The 27,344-nt window shown below is 37.4% G+C and overlaps 1 protein-coding gene across 1 annotated transcript; it reads left to right on the plus strand.

The window, feature by feature from the left end:
* Positions 1-140: 140 nt before the first annotated feature.
* Positions 141-27,344, plus strand: CAND1 (cullin associated and neddylation dissociated 1). The gene is made up of 15 exons (XM_064419441.1): positions 141-397; positions 4,596-4,739; positions 11,503-11,657; positions 13,417-13,540; positions 13,956-14,212; positions 14,295-14,400; positions 14,893-15,038; positions 16,093-16,385; positions 17,042-17,183; positions 17,809-19,302; positions 20,075-20,170; positions 21,882-22,051; positions 22,136-22,300; positions 22,527-22,634; positions 23,700-27,344. Exons 1-15 carry the CDS (start codon positions 330-332, stop codon positions 23,922-23,924), a joined length of 3,693 nt encoding a protein of 1,230 aa, XP_064275511.1. The 5' UTR covers positions 141-329; the 3' UTR covers positions 23,925-27,344.

A 27,344-nucleotide genomic window follows, 5' to 3' on the forward strand; every position in this document is an offset into this window, starting at 1 on the left:
AACTTCCCGCGCACGCTCTGCGCCACGTACGCTCTGACGTCACGCGGTGTCACAGGGCCGCACGCGCCTCCCGCCCGCCCGCGCAGCCAATCAACAGCGCCGGCCTTCGACCCGGCGCCGAGCGCGAGCGGCCGCGCGCGCCTGCCCGCCCCTCCCGCCGCGCCCGCCGCAGCTGCCGCCCCCGCCCGCCGCCCGGCCCGGCCCGCCCGGCCCGGCCCCTGCAGCCGCGGGCCAAGAGGAGCCGGCGAGGCCGGGAAGACGCCGCCGCCGCCGCCGCCTTCTGCTCTCCTCCTCTCCCTCCCCCCCGCGCCCCGGCCGGGTCCGTCAACATGGCGAGCGCCTCGTACCACATCTCCAACCTGCTGGAGAAAATGACATCCAGCGACAAGGACTTCAGGTGAGACCCGCCGCCGCCGCCCCGCCGCGCCCCCCGCCGGCCCCGCGCCCGCGCTGCCCCCGCGGCCGCCTGCGAGCCGGGCCGGGCCTGGTGCCGCGGCGGGCGGGCGGGCGGGGGCAGGTGCCAGTGCCGGCGGCGGGGCCCGGCTGTCCGCGCCGCGCTGCGGGGCTGGGCTGGGCGGGAGCCGCCGCTGCTGCTGCCGCCCCGGGAAGAAAGTTCCCGTGGGGCATCCCCCTCCTCGCCGCCCTGAAGGACGGGGCGGGCGGCGCGGGCAGCGCCGCGGCCTCCGCGCATCGTGGGCAGAGATGTGCGGCGGCCGGGGGAAGGCGGGCGCCGCCAGGCTGGGTGGCTGGCGAGGGTGGAGGTCTGAATTGCTGGGCTCGCAGATGCTCAGAGGAACCAGCTGTCGCTGACCCGGCCTTGAGCAGCAGAGGTCGGATGAGGTGACCTCCCTCGTCTCTTCCCAACTTCAGAAAACATGGATCCTGTGGTTCTGCGGATAGAAGCAGGAAGGGGTAGCCAGCGCGGCAGACTCAAGAGGGTGCAGTTGAGGGCCACAATGATAAAGGGACTGGAGCGTCCCCATTATGATTAGAAACTGAGGGAGCTGGGTGTTTTTAGAGAAGAGAGGGAACCACATTAATGCATATAGTTCCTTTAAACGTTGGTGCCAGGAGGATGGTGGCAGACGCTTTTGAGTGGTGGCCAGTGACAGGACTCAGAGGAATGGCCGTAAATTAAACCACAGTAAGTTTTATCTCAACATGAGGAAGAGCTGTGTTACACTGAGGGTGGCAGAGCACTGGAACAGGCTGCCCAGGGAGGTCATGGGGTCTCCCTTTCTGGAGACTTTTAAACCCCACCTGGACATGTTCCTGTGTCACCTGTCTTTGCAAGGGGGTTGGACTGGATGTTGTGCAGTGATCCCTTCCAACCCAGATGATTCTGTGATCCTCAGCTCACATCCTTCTGGATGCTGTGTCTTTTAGACAGTGGGGTTTTGTGCTCCTCATGTAGTTTGGTACTGCCCCTGTGCATCCACAGGGAGAAATCCATTTAAATGTTACAGGGACTGGGTTTAATTTTGAGTTCAGGATCTGTCACAGGAGCACTACTTTTCATTGGACCATTTGCTTGCTTTGTAATAAATTCATAGCGGATGAATTGTAAAATATCAGAAAATTAATTAATACAAGTAAACTGTTAAAAAACAGCAGAGATAATACATTTACACATTACCTCTGGCAAAGCATTAGGTTAAAAATAATTACATTGTTTTAGTATTGAGTGCAACCAGAAATTGAAGGTTTTGCTAGTCTATGAGAACATATCAAAACAGACAGGGAAAAGGCATAAAATACACTTGTATTTTGTTGCTTTGCTGAAGCATCACAGTGCTTAGTTTATTATTGAAGTAGATGCCATCCAAACAAGTGTCAATGTATTAAAGTCTAAAGGAAAACAGTAGTCATATATAGAGCTGGGTTTTGAATAATCTTGTTAGGTTTTGACAGAGTGTTTTAGTACTGGACACAAATTTGATATGAGATTTTTGTGACAATTTCTTTCAAATTTTAATAGCTTTATATTACCTGGAGAGTTCAGACTAGAGATTTTGGAAGTGAAATACTGATTAGTCTAAAAAGAGACAAACTAAAATCACCTGATTTCTTTAAATTGTTCTGAAACTAGACTGAAACATTTTTTCCTCTAAATATTACAAGATTTTTACTGTTTTCATACTAACTTGTTTCTGTGATTAACTGAAATTTCCATTTTGTACTTATGGGGAAGACAGTAAGTTCCAGTGGATTTGTGATAAATACTGACTTTTATGAGTTAAATACTTCCTGTATAGAAGGGGTAGGTTATACCTGTCCAGTGCAATTGTGGCAAACATTTTTTTTCCTCCCAGCTGTGTTAAAACTTCTTGTGTAGTTCCTTTAGTAGAGCACATTTCAGAAATTCTGTTCCAGTAGCTTTGAACAACTTTGAAATTCTGAAATATTAAAAAAAGTCTTAGAGTAAAATCTAATGTTGCAAACTATTAAAAAATGAGTGATAATAGACCTTTACCAATTGGCTGTTATGGAGTAACATTTTATGAAACTATGTGTATTGTGTATTTGCATAATGGGTAGAATGGTATTTAGTTTCAGTAATTGTAAGTGCATTTGTTCTTAGATCACATCTGTTTGAATAGGGACAGTGTAGTTATCCTGTTGATATCTGGCAGCAGAGTCCAAAACAACCATTCAAGTAAGCAGTCTACTGTAAAAAGTAATGCTCATTTTTTGGATAAACTGACCTGTCTGATGCAGAGCTGCAATATGTACTTCTTGGAAGATTTACCTACTTGTGATTGTATTGTCCACGTGGAAGCTTGGGCAGTCAGGTAAGGTGGCAGTTTAGAGTCTGGCTGTGGGAGAATGACTGCTCTCAGTGCAGGCTGTGAGGAGCTGCTGACACGCTGCCTGCTTTGCCCCAGGTAAAGTTTGATGTGCAGGCAGGGGGAGTTGTGACCAAAAGTCACATTGAAATGACTTAAAACTACATTTCTAAATACCAGCTGCTTTACACTAAATCTGTCTGGTCTCCCCACCCCATTTCGGTGTTTGGGTTGGTTTGCATGTTTCAGCCAACCCTGTTGTAGTTGAGTGCAGAGGCTGCTGGTGCACTGAGGATGTGCATGCTCTTACTTTAGGAACTGACAAGTAAGTGATGTCACTGACATGACCTTCTGAGGCTCGTAAATAAGAGCCATTAGCCAAGGAAGTGAGAGGAGGCTATTCAGTTTTTAAGAAAAGGAGGTAAATGCAGCAGTTACTTGGAGACAGTTTTTGAGTGTTCATGTATATCCTTAAATTAGGTCCTATCTGTTACCTTTACTTACCAAGTAGCCTTTTTCATTACCGTGCTTGAAAGCTGATGCTTTGCATCCACACCCTGTTTTGGTGCACATCTGGTTCCTGTCAGACCGCAGGCTTGCTTCAGTGGGACTGTTGGAGTGAGTGAAAAAGGGGTGAAGTCTTATCTTGGAAACACCTTGAGACCATTAGACAGGAATTATTAAAAGACAGGACAAGTTGAGGTCCATTATGTGAGGTTAGGCATCTGGCATTTGTGATGCGTATTAAGATTATGCAGAGTCTTGGCTTTTGTTTTCAATAAGAAGTAGTGTCTGGCATGTCAAGCTGCAGAGATAACCTTCCAAGCATGACCTGAGCTGGAGTGATGTCTGCTTGAGGCTGATGTGCCTGAAGTCCAAATGTCAGCTTTAACTGTTTAACTACAAACCCTCGTTTGGAGTTTTGCATGGGGGTTGGTGTCAGTACCGAAGCCCGTGGGATCTGTAATTGAGTAATACGTCTGTATTGCTGCTTCTGAGAAGAGAGGGCACTTACAAAAGAAAAATGGATTGTGAAACACACTTCAGAAGGAAAAGAAACAGAAGGCAATATTTTTGGAATCTAATTTTTCAGTATGTTCTTCTATTGGTGGATATTGACTGTTATTAAATAGTAAATTAATTTATGTGAAAGATGATTTTATTTGCTTGATCTCTCAAGAATTAATTTTGTTCTTTACTGTGGCACCCTGTATTGAGGGCTGGAGAAATGTGATCAGCTCTGTTTTCTGAGCTGTAAACAAGCTAGTCTGTACAAGGCAAGAAAATGAAAAACACATGGAACATAAGCTTAACTTTAATTTCTCCCTTCATTAACTAAAGTTGGGCTTTTGTGAATTTTATGGGAGAATGTTTGAAAAACTATATTTTTCTTCTTGTTTAAAACTTGTTTTTAAATAAACTCAGAGCAGAGATAATTTTTTTAACAAAGTTTAAAAAAAGCTTGTTTTTTATAACATCAGTATAGCTTATGAAAAGACTACTTAAAATCTGTGAAAGTGTCAGTTTTTCTTTGGGGAGATCATGTGAAATATAATATAAATGCTGGAAGTAAAATATGTAGCTGTTCTCATAAGAGAACTGAGCTAGGTCATCACCTATTATTTTCAAATACAGTTTTTCTTCCTTTCTGTTTTATACATGCTACTTGCATCACAAAACAGACAATAGTAACTCAATGCTAAATGTGATTTGTTTGATAACAAATTATGGAAACTGAGAATCTTGAATCCTGAGCGCTGTGAATAACCCGTATCCCTTTAGCAATAATTATCTCACATCTTTTGGCAGGTTTATGGCTACTAATGACTTGATGACAGAACTACAGAAAGATTCTATCAAGCTGGATGATGACAGTGAAAGAAAAGTGGTGAAGATGATTTTGAAATTACTGGAAGATAAAAATGGTGAGGTGCAAAACTTAGCTGTCAAATGGTAGGTATTCTTTTTCTATGATGTAAAGAATTGTATAATGACTGAACAATATAAAGCACTTTTTGAAAACTCAAACGACCACTGCTACACAAAATAATTTTGAAATTGATGTCCCCAAAGGAACCCTTATTCTTGTAGACTACCTGCCTTTATTGTTGTAACATAAAAAACTATGTTTTGGTGACATTGGACATTAATATTTGGGGCTTCAGGCACCAAATAGCACAAGCAGTACTTGCTGGAAGTATTTGAGTAACTTGTTCTTTGGTGATAATTCTTGATTGTTAAATAGATACAAAAAGCTTATAATTCAGTGGTAGTTGCCACATTGATACCTGATGGTGAGACCTTAGATGATGTGCAGGGGAAGAATTGTAGTATTAGAGTTGTTTTCAAGCAGACATGAAAACATGAAATGGTAAAGATACGGCCTCGGTTATCAAACATGGAGTTCACCTCTTCACTAACATTCAGAATACTGCAGTAATGGTTTTACAAGCTTTACAGGAGCTGTAAATGTTTTATGGGATCAGGGTGCATTCACCTGTGTTTCAGAGACTGTTGCTTCACTGCCCCTCTCTTCCTCACTTTATTGAGCTTTACATATGGTGTGACTTTTCCAGAGCACCCTTTGAAGAGGTGCTACATTTCTTATGACTTTTTGTTCTTGGCCATTCTGATTTTTGTGTGCTTTAAGGAGGGCCTCTTTTAGGAGGCATATAGTGTTCCTGAGAATGTTTCTTGTTTGTGAGCTCAGGTTTTTTTTTGTTTTGTTTTGTTTTTTTAATACTCCATATACACTGCTTATATTACATGAGGTATGGATTGGAGTAAACTTGGTATACAGGAGCTTGAGAAGTTTCACAATGCCAAGTTTGTGTTAGCTTTTTATTCTTTGTAGTTTGCCCTGTCAGACTAGCAAAGCAGAAAAAGCCTGTGTATACCTCTGCTTATGTACTTAGAAGCAATGTTTGCTTCAGCTGCTGCAGCATTGTGACTGATGATAACCAAAACCTTGCACAGACAATTGGTGTAGAAATATCAAGTTTCAAGCCAGATATTAGCAATACTAAGTACATTGGCACCATAACTGTCACTACTTTTTCCCTACTGTCACCAGGGATGCAGTGTTGTTAAAATGTGTCTTACCCATCTCCTGTTCATAACAACACAAAATACCCTGTTTCTTTTTAATTGAAACTTCTGGAATGTCTGTTGCTCATGTTTTCATGGTTTTGAAACAGATTGCTTGTACTCAATCAGAAGAGCATATTGTTGTGAAACTTGGCTCAGGCTTAGAATTGTCTTTGTATGCAATAGCATTTCATGGAAAAGTTACATTTTAGCATGCATGCAATACTCATTTCTAATGTACATCCTAAAGTTGTCCTGAAGTTTAGATTAATGCACGTAGAGACATAACACCATCTTTAATGGCAGTGTTAGAATTTAGGGTCTAAGTACAAGTAATGCTTACTAAATCATCAAAGAAAGATTGCAAAGGGAAGAGAATGAGAAAATACATGACTTCCTGTGTGTCTGCACATCCTGTTCTTATTAACAGTACTTCAGGTTTTAAATTTACTTTGATATATTGATAAAACTCTTGGATTTAACTAACGTGACTGAATCTCTTTCAACTTTGGAGTGTTTTTGAGAATTCCAAATCATGTTAGGGAACAGTGTTAAATTTACTTTAACGGGACAAGAAACATAATGGAAAATTTTTCAGGTGAATTATGAACATCTGTTTAGAAGATGGACATGTGTACATTCTGGATCACATCAAGTTGTGGTTTTTTGGGGGTTTGTTTGTGTCCTAATCACTTGCACCTATGCTCTGAATTTAAAAAAAAAAAAAACCAAACAAACCACCACTCTTTTAGAATGTTCTCTTCTTAAAGCAGCTTGTACTCAAAATACAGTTCATGACAGTTTTAAGCCTAATGCTGCTGCTGCTTCCTGTTTGCTGTTCTTGTACTCCTTGTTCTCTTTCTCACACTGCTTCTTACCTGGTTTTGTGACAGACTGGTTTAGAGACTTAGTTTTCTTCTGGCTTATTGCTTTCCTCCTGCAGTTTACCTGTTGGTAGAAACATTGGCGGGGGTGAAGGATGGGAGAGGCTGAACACTACTAAGCTATAGGTTTTTTAAGGCAGTTCAAGCTGATCTGAAATCTTCCATCTACTACAACACTAGGTGTAAGCCTGATTCATTGGGAAGTTAATTTCAGCCAGCATATTTTTCTTGGCTTTTTTTAATATTAAATATTTTGTGCTTGGCACTTCCAGCTGAGGAAAGCATAAACTGTCTTTAGATCTCTCTTAATTTAAATGCTGTGGTGAACTTTAGAGACTGTTAGCAGTAACTTTCCTCAGGCCCTTGATGACCCATTAAAGTATCAATTCCCTCTCTCCTAGAAAGAGGATTTAAGACAGCCCAATGTACTTTTCAATCCGCACTTGAGATAGATTTTTCCTTGAGGAAAGGAGAAGGTGTTGGAGCTTGTTATTGGAACTTCCTCTACAGGTAGATCAATTGAAATGCTTTGAATAAAACTCTTGCATAAGAGTCACTCTTTGAAGATTTGATTCTCGAGGTCACTGAACACGTCTGATTTGAAACAACTCAGAGCAACTGTAAAGCAGTGTTTATTTTTAGGAAAGTGTAGCAACAAGTGAGCAGTGTTCCTGGTTTTGCCTGTCTGCTGCTCGCTTTCACACTTGAGTAAGAAGAGCTCTGTTGGTTAAAATGCCAATTAACTTTTTTCTTATTATCTCTACCAAACCCACTGGTGATTTTGTTCTTGCTCCTTTCAATTACATTGTGCTGGTCTGGGGCAGGATAAACCATGTAAAAGCAAATCAGAAGTCATTTTTTGGGGTCATTGGTATTTGGATAGCTACCTTGCAAAATGGTTGTCCAGTTAATTTCTGGGTAAAAATGAAGATTAATGACCTGCATTAGTAGTCTTGAAGTAAAAGTTGGCCTGCTGTAATCTTTGACCCTACAGAAGGGAACTGAGTTTTGTTGAGCTTCTTACTGCAGGCAGCAGATGAAACTATGTCTGTAACAACAGGTTGTTTGTCTTGTTTTTCTTAACTGCATGTAAAATATTAAATGTGTTTTTGTTGTCTCCCATTTTTTTTGATAGTCATAGCTGTTTTACCATCAGCTAGTGTGGAAAAGGCTATTCTTACAGTTTATCTTTAGTTTATAGCTGTAAGTGTAGTCCAGCATGGTATCCTGTGCACCTTATGGCAGCAGTAGTTGCACTACCTGTGGCTTGATTAAGAGTATGTGCATCAGGTGTAGTCAAGCAGTGTGGTTTGTCTAAGTGTAGGTATTGTGTTGGTATTGCTTTTTCCTCATTGCTGATAATCTTTGTAATGCTCTGTTGGCCCAATTTGCACATTAATTGTTTCATGTGTTCAGTGTTGCAGCTTAAGGATGAACTTTTTCTCATTTTGAACACTTGGATATTCTGCCATTTAAACCTACACATAGATTTCACAGTGTGAACCAATAAAAATTTCTTTCCTGAAACCAGTAAGAAGCCAAACATACCCAAATCTACCTTGAGTGAAAAAGGTGGGATAAAGCACTTTCAGTGATTCCTCCCTGTGGTACTGTAGTTTCTCTGCATTTATCAGAGTGACTTCTCTGGGCAGTGGTTCAGTGTAGGGAGCTCTCCCTGACGCTGTGAGTGTGAGTCATTAGTGTGAACAGGATGATGCATGTATTGGCTGCTGTGTGGCTGATCCAGTTCAGCAGCTTTAAAGCATTTTATATGCTTTGGTAATACACTACTGCACATCATGCTATACTAGTGATTTGAATAATGTGGGGTTTTTTTAAATTTGTGAATTTTAATTCTTCCTTGTAAATAAATGTGCTTATTCCATAGCTGTTAAAGTATGCCAGTTGGAGATTATAATTGATTATACATTGCTGTTCAGCTTCCTAATATGGAGCTATGCTATGAACTCCTTTATTTCCAAATGTGTGTAACTTAAAGGAGACAGTGTGTTGCTGTTTATTTCCATAGAGAGCTGAATGAGCTTTTTACTTTGAGAGAACCTAGACACAAATTATTGGCTAGTGAAAGGGAAAAGATTGAAGAGCACTTAAGACTATCCAAAATGGCCTTCAAGTGTGTAAAATACATGCTTAAGTGCAAAAGCTTTGTAGTCAGAACTGATTTGATACAAGAGGGTTATAGTTTATTTTCAATTTCTGGTTTTTAATTATTAGTTGTATTATTAGTCCCAACTAATAATAAGGTCTATGAGTGATATTTACTGATTCTGAAGGCCAGAAAAGCTTGAGATAATATTTTGTAAAATTTACTTCAGAATTGTTATGTCTGTTTTGCTGAACTAATAGGTTGAATAAATAGGACTGAAGATGGTGATTCTGATAATATATGGCTTAATACTTCCCAGAAACTGTAATTTATAGTCTGTGTTAATATCATTCCAGTGGTTTGGTCATCTTTAAAACATTAGCAAAAAGTTTTTCCGATTCTTAGCTGAGATGAATCTGATTGGCCTTTGCTGTGATTATTTTAATTAGTTATAGGATGCATTTGAAAAATAAGCATATTTAAATCAAAAGAATTCAGTAGTTTTTCAACAGTTCAGGTTTAAAACAAGGGGTTTTTAACTTTGTGTACTGTAGTCTGTTGACTGAAACGCACAGAGAATTTAATTTCTCTGGACTACTATGGAGTCACTGTACCTTGGAATTCTTTAAGTTTCTGTTTGAGTTGATTTGTGCTTGTGTGCTTGCAAAACAATTTACTATGCACCAAGAGCAGATGCATGCAACAGTGCTGTGAGTAGCCACTGACTGACAGTGGTGTGTATGAAGGGAAACTCTATATATAGATGTGTCAATGAATCACAGTGAAGGAAAAGCTTGACTGGAGTCAAATCAAGTTGTGAAGAAAGCCGTGAGCTTTTTCAGCAACTGGAGAAAATGTTTCGGGTGCAGCCAGGGATAGCTTGATGTATTTGTGTCTCTGAGATAATTATTGGTAATAATCTGTGTTAGCAGATTATTTGTGTACAAATAATTTGTGTTTGCAGATCTGTTTGTGTACAGATTTATTCAGAAGTTTTTAAGTTAGATGCAAAAATTCTTTACCAGTATTAGTGTTCAGAAATTATTTTAATCATTATTAATTTAATATAATTGAAGCAGTAAAATGACCAGATTAGATTGTGAATATGGTCCTCTAAACCCCTCCCTACTCTCAGGGGTTTAGTGGCTGTAGAGATAGTTTAATCAAATCTAAAGAATCCAGTAGAGTGCCCTTTCCCTAAATTAAAGGGCAGTGTCAGGTTAGGGCATGAGGTCTGACTGCTTTTAAGGAAGGGGTCTCTGTCAGAAAGAACTGTTCATTTCTGCAGGAGCTGCTGAAGCAAGTGAGAAACCATCCATTATGTCTTCATTTCTGTGTACTTAAAGGGCTTTTTATGCCTTTGATCAGACACTAGTCAGTATCTCAACTAAGAGTTCTTTTGAGATTATCTGTATGCTGTATTTTTGAATACAGCAAAAGTTGTTCTTCTGTATTTAGTTTAAGGTCATATGTAAATCTCCATTAAATACTCCACAAATTGAATAAATTGCAATCTTTCTGAATTTGTGGCATTGATGTGATCATAAGGTATCAGTTTCAGATGTTTGTGCACTAGTTTGACTAATCTCAATTAGTTCCAAGTTCTGTGCATTAACAGGATGGAGTTAGTTGCAAGTGCTACTTCAGTGTCTGGTTTTGGCAAGTATGTTTTGCCTTTGCTGCCTCTCTGCCCACCCTTCCCCTGCCCCCGCCCCCACATGTATTTTCAGCAGATTTTACCACAGGAGTTCCCTCCTGAGTGGGTAAGGTGAGAAAGAAACCAAGCAGGTTATAGTTTGTGAAGATAAGTATGGAAAGTGCTAGGTGTGATTGCCTTGGGAATTGCGTATTCCTAAGTGTTGTGCCTCAAGTGCAAGCACTGTTCTGAGTTCATGGCAGGTGAGGCATTGTGAGCGTGGCCATCCAAAGAGAAGCTCCAGGTTTGCCTAACCTGGTGACAGACCCTGATGCCAAAACTTTGAACCTTACTCTGGTTACTATCGTGCAGTAAGTCACACACAGTGCTTGAGTGCAAGGGCTGCTTGTCCATGTCCTCCTCCCGTTTGCTCTTGCTTTCTGCTTTTTGCTTCTGCTGGGCAGTTTTTTATAATAGTTAGGTCTTGCCCTTGTGAATTCTTGGATCTGGGAAAAAAGGGTATCAGCAATGGGGTGCATACAACAGGTTTGGGGATAGAAGATGTGTTTTGGGTTTGTTTCACTGTATAGAGCCATGACTGAATCCAAATGTATAGAATAAAGATGCAGTAATTAAGAATATTGTTTACTTATCTGTGAATTATGCATACACTGATGGTCAGGCATGTAAACTGATGGCTCTGGCTAGGTTAATTTTTGTTACAAATCTTGTTGTGAACTGAGAAGAAAGAGGGACTATGGTTTTGAGACTGAAGCAGAACAGCCATACAAAATTAATTTCCAGCTCCAAATAAGAAACATGTACTAAATGAGTGTTTTGTTATATGGAGTAAATAAATTACCAGTCCAACCAGATGAGGGTTTTCAGTTTTTAAAATTCTGCTTTGTCTTGCTACCAAAATCAACCTGAAGTTTATGACTTGAATGCAAAATACTGAAATAATATTGTTGCCAATTTAATGCTCTTCTCTCATTTATATAGCCTGGGACCTCTGGTGAGTAAAGTGAAGGAGTATCAAGTGGAGACCATTGTAGATACCCTGTGTACAAACATGCTTTCAGATAAAGAACAGTTACGTGACATTTCAAGCATCGGTCTTAAAACTGTGATTGGAGAACTTCCTCCAGCTTCCAGTGGTATGTAATTTTGTACTAAAGACTTTAGGTAGTTGTATCATTTACTAATTCAAAAAAATTTAAAAAGTTGGGGGTTTTAGAGAAGAGAATTCAGCAAATTTAGCACTGGAACTAGTTTCAGTTAGGGTAAAAACATGGCACAAATACCCTTTCAGTTTCTCCTTCTCTGATTATATTGCCAGATTTTACTAGTTTAAGAACATTTTTTTGTTAACTGAAGGATTGTATTAATGTGGAAAACAAGCTCAGAGAATATGAACTTCAGTATAAGAAGTTATAAAAGCTTCTGTTTTAATAATTACCTGGTGGAGCACATCTAGGCTGTAGTAATAGCTAAATCTCATCTTGGTCTTTGGTTGATAATGCACTTTAAAATTGATTACAACTCCTGTATTTTTCTTTAACCATCTGATTTCTTGTCTCACTTTCTAGGAATTGTTTTGGGAAGTACCTTGTATTTCTGACAGTTGCTGGTTAAATTAGTGAAAGTCTTACCTGCAGGTTTAAATGAAGGCAGTCTTTCCTCTAGAAGAGACACTAATGTTGAACAGCTCATTAGTTAATAGCATTGCTTTTTTACTCTAGTGCTTTTGAGATATCATATTGTAGGATATGAATGAGACTAGAGAGTGATTAAAAAGGTTTTGGAAATTACATTTTTAGAGTCTGAGGTCTCTTGAATTAAAAAAAAAAGCTCTGGTTTTAATATCCTTTTTGAAAGTTGACATGTAAATCTTGCTTCTGTCAAGCAGCAGTGAGATGCATAAGCTTTACATAAATAACTAATTTTAAGTAAGTTGTTTTAAGCTTTTACTCTTGTTTGCTAACACAAAACAAAAGATTTTTGGGTGGAGGTAAAGCTCAAACAAAAATGTAGGCAAGTCTTTCAATATAGTTAACATTCCTAATATAAAAATAAACAACATGTTATTTCTTGCTCCCAGCTCAAACACAGATTGTTTTCTTTTTTTTAGCCTCTATGGTAACACATTAGACTGTCCACTTGTTATGTTTTAATTTTAGTTGCAGTTAAGAATGAGCCATATTATATATAAACTAGATTTACCATAGGTTGGAATGGTATTAATTTCACATTGAAATTTGCAAAATGTGAGTCAAATAATTTCATGCAGGTGAAGATGAGTACTAACACTGGGCAGTCGTTACCGTGATAGGAGTTCCTTCTCTTAATTACTTGAAACATTGTTAGACAATTAGAGGAAGGGGGAACTATGGAGTTGTTATAAAGACATTTTTATTTGTATTTTAAAATACTCTGGATATAATTTTTTTTTACTTTCTCAAATGTTTCAATAATATTTCAGGTACTTAATTTTTAAGTAGCTTCTTGGGCAAAATAATTTTACTTTGCTTTTTTTTGCCATTAGAAGTAGTACTTCTGTGTTTTTTCCTTACCATACAGTATATACCTTCATTTTTACTTATAGTCCTTTCATTTATTGGTCTAGAGTTGTGGCTTTCACTTTCCATTGCTTGTCCTTCCAAAAGCAGTGTTCTGTTATGTGTACTTTCTGGGACAAGAATCCCTCCTGCTTAGTATGTTTGTACATAGATAATATTTTCAGCTCTATTGCAGAGCACACATGACATTAGCAGGCTGTTTAAGCTTGTTTTGTTGGTTGGAAAAAGCTTCTTTATGTAGATAGGGTTGCTTTCCATATCACAAACATAATTTCTGGTGTTAAAAGCTGGATGTTTTAAATATTATAGAAATGCTAAGGTTTTGTTGTACTTTCAGGTTCTGCATTAGCAGCTAATGTTTGCAAAAAGATCACAGGGCGTCTCACTAGTGCTATAGCCAAGCAGGAAGATGTGTCTGTTCAACTGGAGGCACTGGATATCATGGCTGATATGCTGAGCAGGTAAACAGCCCTCTTTTAATATGCTGGTGAATGCTTATAAATACTACTTAAAGCTTGAACTTCAGTTTTCCAGATGGTAAAATTAAATTATTCTAAGTTGTATGAAATAATATGGTAATATTACATGTAGATGAAATTTAATTTAGAAAAAATAAGTGAATGTATTGAAGATAATTGGTTGATCAATTACTGTTTAATTTTCTGAGAACTGTAGTTTTAAGCTTATTTTAATGTTCATTGTTTTGAAGTTACATTTTAAACTCATTTCTTTTAACAAGTTCTAAAACCTGAAATTTTAAACATTTGATTGGAATCTTTGTGATGTTTGGGGAATATTTGAAGGATTGTTTTACAGTATATGAACAAAGTTATCTAGATTCAATTGGTTTTGAGTTTGTGTTTTGTCTGTTTTAAGGCAAGGAGGACTGCTTGTTAACTTCCATCCTTCAATTCTGACCTGTCTGCTCCCCCAGCTGACCAGCCCAAGACTTGCTGTGAGGAAAAGAACCATCATTGCTCTTGGTCACCTGGTTATGAGTTGTGGCAATATGGTTTTTGTTGACCTCATTGAACATCTGTTGACAGAGCTGTCTAAAAATGATTCCATGTCAACAACTAGGACCTATATACAGTGTATTGCCGCTATCAGTAGGCAAGCAGGTCATAGAATAGGTAAGAAAAAGATAATTTATATCTTCTACTTTGAAGTTTTTCTGTGAGAGTAATTACTTAGCTAATTTTTTTCTCTTACCAGGTGAATATCTTGAGAAGATAATTCCTTTGGTTGTAAAGTTTTGTAATGTAGATGATGATGAACTACGAGAGTACTGCATTCAAGCCTTTGAATCTTTTGTTAGGAGGTAAGTCATTCATGGGTACCTATTTCAGGCTTTCTTAAGATCTAATAGTGTGTCATTTGGTTGTAAGCTGTCAAGAGACAGCCTCCCTCATACAAAATACTTGCAAGCTTTCAGCTGGAACAGTTCCTATAGCTATCTTGTAACTTAACTCTTAAGCAGTGTGTTATGTCTGTACTCTACAAGCTTTCTACTATGCCATTGCTACTTGTGCAAACAAGAGGTGGGAAATAATCTTACAATATCCAATAGTGGTGATAAAAAATTGGTATCCAAAGGCATGTCTGAGTCCTTTGCACCTTGCAGTCTAGCAGATCCTGTTATGAAGTGGCATTACTGTTTCTGACCTTCCCTTTGAATTTGTGTAGTTCAGAGAGATGCCTTGATGTTGTCTAGGCTACTCTCTCCAAAGTACAGTATGCAACATGAAATCCTTTAAGAATATTTTAGTACTTCAGAGTAATTTGGTAGTGATTGTTTTTTTATATTACACAGGTGTCCTAAAGAAGTTTATCCTCATGTGTCTACTATTATAAACATTTGTCTTAAATATCTTACTTATGATCCTAATTACAATTATGATGATGAAGATGAAGATGAAAATGCTATGGATGCTGATGGCGGTGATGATGATGATCAAGGTGTGTTCTCTTTTTGATTTGGGGGAGAGGATGAGCTTTTGATCCTGCACCCATCTGGGAGAATTGGTATGGGTGGTAATACTCCTGAGTACCAGCACTTGAATGACTTGTGTACTTTCATTCAAATTTTGTACCTTTTTTAAACATGGCTAATGAACTCTCTTCCTGGAATAAAAGTATAGGCTGGAGATCAGTAATTCTGAGAGGGAACATAAAATACAAGACAAATATTTTAAAATACCTGAAAGGTGGAAAAAGGCAGAAGCATATGGCATGATATAAATAAAGTGAGAACATAAGTTAATGAATTGAAAATACATATACAGCATGGGAGAGGCTTCTCACTACTTTCCACTATAATATGTTGGTACCTAATGCATGAAATCAGAGTAGATTGAAAATGACTCAGTATTTTTCTGTAGAATAGAAGTGTTTCACACTGAAAGGCATAAGGTATTTTATTGTTAATATGGTGGTAAACATTGCCAGATAGAAGCTTTGTGAAAACTTGGACACACAAGTAATTTGAGCTGAGGGCATAAAATTCTCATTACTTGAGGAAGGAGTGAGCTGCATAGTTGTTGTCTTAAGACCTGAAAAATCTATATTGTTTATTTTATACTTGTTATTTTTTGGGGGGATGCTGTATAGTTTGATTTACCTCTGGAAATAAGCAGACAGAATATAGTTTTTTGAATCTTGATCAGCTAATATTCACCATTGCTTTGTTGTCATGAATAAAGAAGAATATGCTTTAAATCAGTAGTCAGGCTGGAAATCTGATGGGGAGCTCCTTTTCCTGTTTGCATTTTAAATTAATATGTGTGGAAGACTAACATGAAAAAAATTGGCTGAGAATTGCAAGTTAGGCTGTTTAGAAGGCTTTTTATATGTATGGTTTTTAACGTAATTCTGAACGTATTTCTTTGTGTGTCTTATGCAAAGAACCCAAGTTTTTAATTGTTTAAAAAGTGTGTTCTTTTTAATTGTTTAAAATAAAACTTGATGCTTTGCTTGTCTAGACTTGAACATATGCATAATTTATTTTTTCAAGGGAGTGATGATGAATATAGTGATGATGATGACATGAGCTGGAAAGTGAGGCGTGCAGCTGCTAAATGTCTGGATGCTGTGGTTAGCACACGACACGAAATGCTTCCAGAATTCTACAAAACTGTATCTCCTGCTTTAATAGCCAGATTCAAAGAACGTGAAGAGAATGTTAAAGCAGATGTTTTTCATGCGTATCTTTCTCTTTTAAAACAAACTCGACCTGTGCAAAGTTGGCTTTGTGATCCTGATGCAATGGAACAAGGAGAGACACCTTTGACAATGCTTCAGAGTCAGGTTATTTGTAAAGATTTTTGTTATCTTTGAGAAGACATGTTAAAATTGCACCCTGTTCATAAGGATAGTTCATTTAATATGCTTTATCATGCTTTCTTCATACACGGGTTACGGTTTATTCCTGTAGTATTAACACAGAGATCAGGCTGGGTAAACTGGCCCAAAAAATGCAGCAGTCGTAGAAACTGAAATTGCCTTGTACAAATGTGCTTATTTAATTTCAGTTGTTCACTCACTTTTGAAAGTTGCATGTCCGATGTCATTTAGCCACATTGCCAAAGCAAAAGTTACTTTGTGTGTTCTGTATCCAGATATAAGCACTAATGATCAAGATAAAACTTGATCTGCTGCAACATATTTTATTTGCAGAATAGAAAGGATAATGCTAAAAAACTTCATCTAAGTGAATTATTTAGGTGGCTTTTCAATTGTTGCTCTCTACAGTTTTATTAATGCAATTAACCTTTCAAAGCTAAATCACTTTTTTTTACAAGCAATTATTTTGAATCTTCGTTTCCCAGTGTTTCTACAACTTCTCTGGTTCTGTAGAGAAATCAGGGGGTTAGGATGCACATATTTCTTTATATCCCCCCAGAGATCAATAATGAAAGAAATGTCAGCTATTGAATCAATTAACAGATGTGTGATGATTACAGGTTCCCAACATAGTTAAAGCCTTGCACAAACAGATGAAGGAGAAGAGTGTTAAGACTCGTCAGTGCTGCTTTAACATGCTGACTGAGCTAGTAAATGTGTTACCTGGAGCCCTAACACAGCATGTTCCTGTACTTGTACCAGGTATGAGAAACACAGCATTACCTTTAATACTTACTAATAAATGGTATGGGATGTTCTGAAACATCAAAATAGTGAAGTCCCCACTGTGCTTTTTGCAAAAGCTTTGAAGTGTGGCTTCTGTTGAAAGAAAATGGCAAAATAATCAGCTATTATTTGTATCCATGTAAATATTTTAGTCATATATTTCCATTAATCTTGAAAAGAAGATTAAAGGTTTCTTCTTCTTTATAAAAAAGAAGTTAATTTGATTCTTAATTACAAAATCAAACTGACTTCTTTTCCATCCAAACAGAGAAAAATATTTTCCACAGTTTAACTTTTAAAACTTAAAATGTTGAAATTTGAAGTAATGGTGAAAAGTAAGGTTGGAAATGTTAAAGGTTCAGAATTTCTTTATAATTAAGAAAATATGTCATAGACCATTGAATGATCGATGTCTTTTGGTGGAGGAAGCCTAAAAGCTAATTGGTTGAATAAAGTGATTAAAGGGCTTTAGAAGCATTCAGAAAGATGGGGAGCCAGAAGGCATAAATTCAGTATAGCTGCCTTCCTTTGGAAATTTTAAAGTGTTCTAGCAGACTCTATAAATACCTGCCCTAAAAATACATTTTTTGGTTTCTTCCAGGAATAATCTTTTCACTGAATGACAAATCAAGTTCTTCTAATCTGAAGATAGATGCTTTGTCTTGTTTGTATGTGATTCTCTGCAATCATTCTCCCCAAGTCTTTCATCCTCATGTTCAAGCATTGGTACCTCCAGTTGTAGCTTGTGTTGGTGACCCATTTTACAAGATAACATCAGAGGCCCTTTTGGTTACCCAACAACTTGTAAAGGTTATTCGTCCTTTAGACCAGCCTTCTTCCTTTGATGCTACTCCTTACATCAAAGATTTGTTTACTTGTACAATCAAAAGATTAAAGGCTGCTGACATTGATCAGGAGGTGAAAGAGAGGGCAATATCTTGCATGGGTCAAATAATTTGTAGTCTTGGTGACAGTCTAGGCACAGACCTGCCTAGTACACTTCAGATCTTTCTGGAGAGACTGAAGAATGAGATCACTCGGTTAACTACCGTGAAGGCAATGACATTGATTGCTGGTTCTCCTTTGAAGATAGATTTGAGACCAATCCTTGGGGAAGGAGTTCCTATTCTTGCTTCTTTTTTGAGAAAGAACCAGCGAGCTTTGAAGCTGGGCACTCTTTCTGCGCTAGATATTTTAATTAAGAATTACAGTGACAGCTTGACAGCTGCCATGATTGATGCAGTCCTGGATGAGCTTCCACCTCTGATTAGCGAAAGTGACATGCACGTATCACAGATGGCCATCAGTTTTCTGACAACACTGGCTAAAGTATATCCTTCCTCCCTGTCAAAGATTAGTGGCTCCATTCTCAATGAACTTATTGGGCTGGTAAGATCACCTCTACTTCAGGGTGGAGCACTTAGTGCCATGCTAGAATTTTTCCAAGCTTTGGTTGTGACTGGTACAAACAACTTGGGCTATATGGATTTACTGCGCATGTTAACGGGTCCAGTGTACTCGCAGAGCACAGCACTTACTCACAAGCAGTCTTACTATTCCATTGCCAAATGTGTCGCTGCCCTTACTCGAGCCTGCCCTAAGGAAGGACCAGCTGTTGTAGGTCAGTTCATTCAAGACGTTAAGAACTCGAGGTCCACAGATTGCATTCGTCTTTTGGCTTTGCTTTCTCTTGGGGAAGTTGGGCATCACATTGACTTAAGTGGACAAATCGAGCTGAAGTCTGTAATACTGGAAGCGTTCTCTTCTCCTAGTGAAGAAGTCAAGTCAGCGGCATCATACGCCTTAGGCAGTATTAGTGTTGGCAATCTTCCTGAGTATCTGCCATTTGTCCTACAAGAAATAACCAGTCAGCCTAAGAGGCAATACCTTCTTCTGCATTCCTTGAAAGAAATAATTAGCTCTGCGTCAGTGATTGGTCTCAAACCATATGTTGAGAACATCTGGGCCTTACTCTTGAAACACTGTGAATGTGCCGAAGAGGGTACAAGGAATGTTGTTGCTGAATGCTTGGGCAAGCTTACGTTGATAGACCCAGAGACTCTGCTTCCACGTCTCAAGGGATACTTGGCATCAGGTGAGGAGTAGTGCATGTATGTGTTGGAGCAGATGGCTTTATGATACCTGTTAATATATGGATCTAGTTTTTCAAATCACTTGCTTAAATGCTGTGTCTTGAAGTTTTGCTCCCCTCAACAACAATGGAAGGTTAAGGTTTTTTGTGTTTACTAGAAGTTGTTAGTCATACACAACAAGAATTACTTGTGTTCTGCTTTCAGACATTGTATTTGTTAACAATGTTATGTTTTATGTTTAAGACAGAGCTGTAAACTTGAAGGGGAAGGAGGATGGGTGACTAAGGGACAAATCAACAAACCAGTTGCAAGATTTTGGTCTTTTGGTGTAAATGACTATATTCCTACATTTCAGATCAGGATTCTGAAGTTTTTAAGAATTAGGAATTATTTTTGTGCATAATTAATGAACTAGTCTCATATCAAGAACTGTATTCACATATTTTCTTCATGTGCTCCTGCTGGGGAGAATTTTTTTGTAGGCCGATACATGATCATAAAGAATCTGTTTTAATAAGCTTATTGCTTATTAAAATTTTCTATAGGAGATAACATTACATGTTTATTACAGTGTTATGGTATTTTTCCCCTCTTTACAATGTTTGATCCATAGGTTTGAGTTACGTATTGCATTGCTAGCAATAAATAGCATTTCTTGTTTGCTGTTCTTAAGAGTATTTGAAGTCTAAGAGGAATGAGTGGCATTGAGCATGATTTCGATTCTGTTGTTGTTTTGTTTTAATCTTGCATGTTCACACTTTTGTTTCATACTAGGATCCTCATATGCTCGAAGTTCAGTGGTTACTGCTGTTAAGTTCACTATTTCTGATCATCCTCAACCCATAGACCCACTCTTGAAGAACTGCATAGGTAAGTACTGCACTTGCACTGACAGCTTCTATGTTTTCAGGCAAGAGAATTACATTATAAATTTTTTTTTGTGTTACCAGAAATAAATATTTTGAAGATACTAGAATTAGCTGCTAATGATAACTGTTGGAAGAGTTACAAGATATTTCCATAGTAGCCAATTATTTCTATTAACACTAATTTATTTTAATTCTGAGCAGTAAAAATTGTGTAATTAAAAATTCTGTGTATTGACTTTGTGATGGGCAATACAAGAAGCTAATGTTTTTAGTAGGATGGGATCCAAAAGCGGATTTCCCATGTTTTTGCCAAATTATATCAGTTTGATTTAGTAAGATGTACTATATTTACCAAGAAGTGTGGTCTTGGAAATATTTGACATTCAGTCACTTAAGACATGTATGCTTGTGAGAATTATTCTGAGTATTACCAGGTTTTGAATTGTAAATATAGGTTGTCATGATTCTGTAATGCTTGTATTCTGAAAGCATTTGGAATTGGGTGTATTTTTATACAGGAATAAGATAATCAGAGCTTTCAGTGTAAAATCAGTATGACAAAGACCTTTGCAATGCTGTGGTTTTTTTTATTTTCTCATTTGTATAACAGAGTATTGTAGATTGTTTAAGATGTTATGAATGTTCTACCCTTCGTTAATTACAGGTGTAAAGATCTGTAAAAAAATAATCTATGCTTCTTAACCTAATAGAAGGGGAAAGATTTATGCTTAAAAGCATAAAGTTTTGTAAAGAGCGAGGTTTTTATTTATAGGGAAATGAAGCCAGTTTACTGTGTGTTATTTTCATCGCTAAGCTTTTTTGATTTTTAAGTAATATATTAAAGAATTCTGCTTGTAGGTTTTTTCCCCCTCCCACTGAAGCTGCCTTGCCCCTTTGGTTTCTGGAAGTATTAATCGATTATTCAAGCAAAAAACTATCAGGATCTGGCACTTTAAAAATCTCAGTCATTTTGAGTTTTGTTACCCAGCTTTTTGGTGGGTGTAAGAGTCACTTTGTTTTTATACCTTGTTGGTTTTCTCCTTAGAAAATATTCATTTTCTCCTTAGAAAATGCTCATGGAAGTTGCTACGACTTCATAAACATTGAGGATATGTTCATGCAGGCATTTATTTTAATAAGGCTGTGTTAGAAGTATAGAAAAATGCAATTTTAAAATGCCCAAATGTAGAGGGCGCTGGGAGAGGTGGTGCTATATTAATATGTACTGAGTAGACCAGTTTCATAGTAATTTAGGTATTCTCAGTATATGCCAATTTGAGGGTTAAAAAATCAGTTATGTCAGTAGTTTCTTTAAGAGGAGTTCTGGAACTCCTGGACTGCAGAAATTGAAATTGGTTTTCTAGTGCATATTTTGAGAGCATTTTAATAAATGGAGAAGATGAAAGGCTAAATGTAATATTAATTAATTTACATGAAAAGAAAGTTTATATGTCATTATGATGGCTGTTTATTTTGATGGTGTTTCTTCTACTACCGTTTCATTATATGAAGTACTATATAACAATCATATTAATACTTTTCATATTATGATAATCCTTTATTTGTGTAATCATGCTGAAATAGCAAGTGTCTATTCCATTGAAAAACTCCTGCACTAAATATGTCTTTTTGAAAGTTTAAGTAAAACTATTTTAAAAGTTGCAAATGTAAAAGATCCTCATAGGTTGCTTTTTTTCTGTGTGTGATTGCAGGTGATTTTCTGAAAACTCTGGAGGACCCAGATCTTAATGTCAGGAGAGTAGCCCTAGTGACTTTTAATTCAGCTGCCCACAATAAACCATCTTTGATAAGGGACCTCTTAGATACTGTGCTTCCTCATCTTTACAATGAAACAAAAGTCAGAAAGGAATTAATCAGAGAAGTAAGTTAACTGAGAAAAACAATGCTAAATATGTACTTATTTTCAAATGTGTATTAATTAACTTTTTTTTTTATTCACTGACAGGTGGAAATGGGACCATTTAAGCACACAGTTGATGATGGGTTGGACATAAGGAAAGCAGCTTTTGAATGCATGTATACTCTATTGGATAGCTGTTTGGATAGACTAGATATATTTGAATTCTTAAACCATGTTGAAGATGGTCTGAAGGATCACTATGATATCAAGGTTAGCTGTCATTTTTCTCTGAAAGCAGTGATTTCATCAGAATATTTCATTTGGTTAATAGACTGAAATGGTAAAAATATTACTTCATATGCTGAAGTACTCCACTACATTTGCCATTTTCATTGAAGTGTGACTGTTCAAAAGGTTTCACAGCATTGTGGGAAATACATTTCCCTATATGTGCCAGGCATAACTGTTGTTGAATTGGGTTTTTTCCTCACCCTAGATGCTGACCTTTTTAATGCTGGTGAGACTGTCCACCCTGTGTCCAAGCGCGGTGCTGCAGAGATTGGACAGGCTCGTTGAACCTTTGCGTGCTACGTGTACAACTAAGGTATTTCAGCTTATTTAACTCCATTGGTTTGTGTTTTCTTATAGAAATACAAATGAACTCATGTTTAAAGAATACTTCTGTACTCCTGCAGCGTTTCCTGAGTTACAGTTGATAAGCTGCAGTAGGCAGCATAATTAGATTAGAAATGAATGGATCTTTGTACAAGTGTTAAATTTATTTGAATTACAGATGGAGAGGTAGATTTGTAAGCTTCTTTTAAAAAATCCTCTGTTTCTTTGATGCGTTTTCTTTTGTTCCTTAAAAATTCAGCTGCCACTTGGGCCACTTGTAAATCTCATTTCATTATAAATAGTGAAACTGGAATACTGAGAGTTTATCTGACTTCTGATGATGGTGTTGTTTCAGACAAGCATTTGGCTGATGAAGGCAGTGTATAGTCCTTGCTTTGTTAGATTTGTGTAGACTTTTGTTAGAGTTTTTGTCATTTATCCCAACTCTTCTTCATTTATGTTACAGGATTTTTGGAGCTTTGTAGTTAGTCTCCTTCCATTCCTGCTTGGTCTTAATTCACCTGCATGCTCTGACAGTCATTTATTGCCTGATTTACCTTGCTTTTCTATTATCTAGTCTATTATAGTTCACATAATGAAAATTGACTGCCTTTAATTATAATTTATGTTTGTAGCACTGAAATATCTTGGAGAATAACAGCAGAAGGTTAAGCAGTTATTCTAATGAAGGTCATCTTCTTTAAGAAGTTCTGTCCTCTGGAAGCTGGGAGTACTGTGATAATAGCAGTTTAAAGTCATTTATTGACCTTACTAGCTTAAAGGCTGGCTGCTATAGTTGCTTTGATTTGGTGATTGACTTGGTAACTTACAACTTTTTTCTGCCTACCTTGCCCTGTTGAAGCTTCAGTTTGTTTTTAAACTGCTGGTAAAAATTCTGCTAAAAAGATGTTTGGGGGTGTTTTCTGTTTAGTTGTTTTCTTAAGAGCATAGATGATTTTGAGAGGAAATAAGTTTTTTTCAAGGTACATTTTTTAAGATTGGTATAGAGGGAGGGTTGAGTAAGGTTTCAAATGTATTTTCATTTTTTCCATAGGTAAAGGCAAACTCAGTGAAACAGGAGTTTGAAAAGCAAGATGAACTAAAACGATCTGCTATGAGAGCTGTAGCAGCACTTCTAACCATTCCAGAAGCAGAGAAGAGTCCATTAATGAGTGAATTTCAGTCACAGATAAGCTCTAACCCTGAGCTGGCAGCCATCTTTGAAAGTATCCAAAAAGATTCATCATCCACTAACTTGGAATCAATGGACACTAGTTAGATGTTTGTCTAATGGGGACCATTATGTTGAACCATATGATGCACTGAATTGACAGGTTATGAGTAAGAAACAGAAAAAGTATCTAATCTACACATTGTTCCACTTTATTTACCTTTATGGAGACAGTTGGCTTTTCCCATAATTGCTTTTCTAGCATTTATTCCAGAAATGTATTTCCATAGTCCAGAGTTTAACCACTCTTGTTTTAGTGGATTTGGCCACATTTGGGAATTTAAAAGTTGACTCATGGTGTATGGAAATAAATTCCAACATCCATTTGCCCTGTAATGTTTAGGATTAAAATGTCGAAATTTTGTGACCATGATTTTTTTTCTTTTAGTCATTCTTTCTACTTGTAAACAAAATGGGGGGAGGTGGGAATCAAGTGTCCAGGTGCACCATGTTTTTTGTATAACTTTTTATTCTTTTTTGTTTTAGCTTCATAAATTGATTTGGCTGGCAGATGAATTATGTGTAAGATTTATTATATTAAAAAGAGAGTTTGGGCACAGTTCAAAAAGAGCAGACATAAATGTCATTTTTACAGATGTGGGGATTAGAAAACCAATATCCCTGTTGTGCACCCTAATTTTGCATGAGCAAGTTTACAAATATATATTGTCTGTAAAACAGCATGTGCAGTTTATTCGTAATGCAAGTTAAAATAAGTTCTACTGTATCAGTGCAGTTTTCAGGTATTTTGACATACAGGCCATTCATACAGGAAGGGATGAATGAAGGTTTGTTGTCTTAACCTGGCTTTTTAAAATGCCAGTAATATGACCCTGCAGATATTCTTACAGTGAACATGACAATTTCTGCAGTTTTCATGGGTTTTCATTCCCAAAGACTGAATCCACTGGAATTAAGGTTAGCAAACTGTAAGATCGGAAGGAAGCAAGATGGAGGTAAAATGAGCAGAGAAAACAAGAGCTGCTCAGTGGTTCCTGAACTCGGCATTCAACTTTGCTTTTATTATAAAAGTATGAAGGAAGTTTCTTCAGTGGATTCTATCTCCTAGTCTTCATCTGACAGCTTTTACTAAGGCACTAATATATGGTGTTACCTAGGCAAGTGTTGCCAGACCATCATTTTGTTCTGGCACATGGCACCACCAGTAGGCTGCAATGCTGCAAGTGCCATACAGTGTTCTGGTGAGACAGAAAACAGGGGATGGCCAAAAGGCTGGATAGAGATAGAGAGCAAACAGAAGAAAACGTTCTTCTGTGGATACGATGAGGTAATTTAGAAATGGACTAGAAGTGGATAGCTGGCAGTCCCACAATGAACTGGATTTGGGAACTTTATAACAAAATGATCAGGGACCACTGCCTCATTACTTGTTTAATGCAACTGCTTAGTTGTCTTTTTTTTCTGAAGTCAGATATGAATTTGAATTTTTTTAGTTAACTGGTCTTTTTTAGCTAGTTTGATATTTTTGAAACCTGTTACATGGGTACGTGGCATAAGCTGCTACGGGACTGAAAAACCATTCATTTTTATGACCTCAGAGACAGTTTCCTGTGAGCATTGGGGCTTGGGGGCAAAATCTTCACCTTACATGCTTGCAGCTTGGGAAAAGCAAAGGAGATATTGGTACATTTGACTTTAATAGAAGGACCTGAACAAAGAAGTCTATGAACTCATTCAATAGTAACAATTCTAATGCTGTAGAAATTTTTGAAAATGTAGCTTTCTCTGTCTCCAAAGTCTTCATACTAATGTAACAATTGTCTTCTAGAAGTAGAAATAAATGAGATTAAACATACCAACATATCTAAATGTCATGAAAAGGATTGGAATGACTACAGAGAAACCATACAGTAGAAAAATCACTGTGAATTAAGTATATGTTATCTTACTGTATAAATCATCTACTTCAATTGCAGCAATATATAGGCCTCCTAATTAAGAATCTGTTGTACTAATTAGTTGTCAGACTAATCTCTGAACTTTTTGTGTTAAGTTTTCAAAGTATATTAAAATGTTTTATAGATCTAAAGTTAGATGTGAGAATGGTATGATAAACATGAACCGTGAGGCTAACATAGGAAAAGGGAATAGGTGACAATGGTAAGTGAACAGAATATTTGTAGCTGAGAGATCTGTGTGTCCTTATTTGCTACCATAACAAACAGCTGATGTGGTGGAGGCAGATCATCTTCACTTTGTTTTACAGTACTTGACAGTGGAGCAAGCTTAAGGACAGAAGGGAAGGTTGAGCTCTATTATATTGTGAATGCTTTCTTGCAGAAGAGTAATCTTCACTTTGACCACTGACAAAGCAGTGGGAACATAAGAACTAAGTCTTCCGTGAAAATTTCAGAAATTCTGACTGTGGTTGTCTCCACATAGCAGTTAGTGTGATGTGGGAAGACAAACTCATAAAGATTGTAACTGCAGCATAATTACTGAGATAATTTATCCATGTTGCAAAATCTAACCATGTTAGGTGTTGACATTCCACTCAATTTCACCGGCTCACTAGATTGAAAGTGTTCTTTGGTTTTCCCTCTGTACATCCAAGTACTTTTATAAATCTGGTGTGTTTATGCTTTTAGATCAATTACGTTCATGTAATTCTCTTAAGGAAGTGTCAGGAATACCTGTTTTTTAAATGCTAAGTATTTGAAACTGAAATAGGAAATTTCTCTCACTAAAACAAAAACAGCCTTCTCAAAGGCTGCTCTTAGGATGTTTGGTAAAATTAGAACTTTCTCCAGTATTTTTCATCACTTTGCACGCAGACAATTGAGACCAATTAACAAGCTTGTGCATAATATAAAAATGGTTGGCCAGTCCTCACATTGTAGATTCTTGGGTTAAAATGTTTTTGTATGTCAAAAATACTTCATGCTCTGTTTTTCAGTGAGAGAACTCACCATCCTCACAAGAGAGTTTTTTTTTTTCTAAAATTATAAATTGAAACCTATGAATACTTCAAGAATGCTGCACTTCAATCATGTACATTTATTTTTTATATAATTTTCCTTCCAAGTATGACATCTAATACAGCAGTTGACAAAATAAAGAGAGCTATACTACTTCCAATTGTATTTTTATGAGGTGTACAAAGCAGCACATAGCCATGTAAACAGCATTTCTTCCTTCAAATGAAAGATTATATTTAAATTTCATCAATTTGAAGATAGGAATTCAAAATCCATATCTGCTGCTGTTGTATTTGCCTTAACAGATATTCTCAATAATGAGGCTTGGAACAAGTTCACCCTGCATTGGTGGACTTAGTAGTAGGGATTTAGCAACTGTTCTCATACTTACTGGTACTTCTCCTCCATTACCTCCACTTTTAAAAGCAAAGTAACATGTGGCCTTGGATATGTGTGTGTGGGTTGTTTTTATTTTGTGAGTCCTGCTTGTTCTGACTGAAATAATATTTGTTTCTGCCAAACAGTTAAA

The sequence above is a fragment of the Passer domesticus genome, chromosome 5 (assembly GCF_036417665.1).
Source record: "Passer domesticus isolate bPasDom1 chromosome 5, bPasDom1.hap1, whole genome shotgun sequence".
Classification (NCBI taxonomy): Eukaryota; Metazoa; Chordata; class Aves; order Passeriformes; family Passeridae; genus Passer; species Passer domesticus.

Bases quoted from the DNA above. Each gene is read 5' to 3' on its own strand.
- CAND1 (XM_064419441.1), top strand. From the start codon at position 330: ATGGCGAGCGCCTCGTACCACATCTCCAACCTGCTGGAGAAAATGACA. The intron at 13,541-13,955 runs GTAAACAGCCCT...GTCTGTTTTAAG, and splicing joins ATGGCTGATATGCTGAGCAG to GCAAGGAGGACTGCTTGTTA. The intron at 14,401-14,892 runs GTAAGTCATTCA...TATATTACACAG, and splicing joins TTTGAATCTTTTGTTAGGAG to GTGTCCTAAAGAAGTTTATC.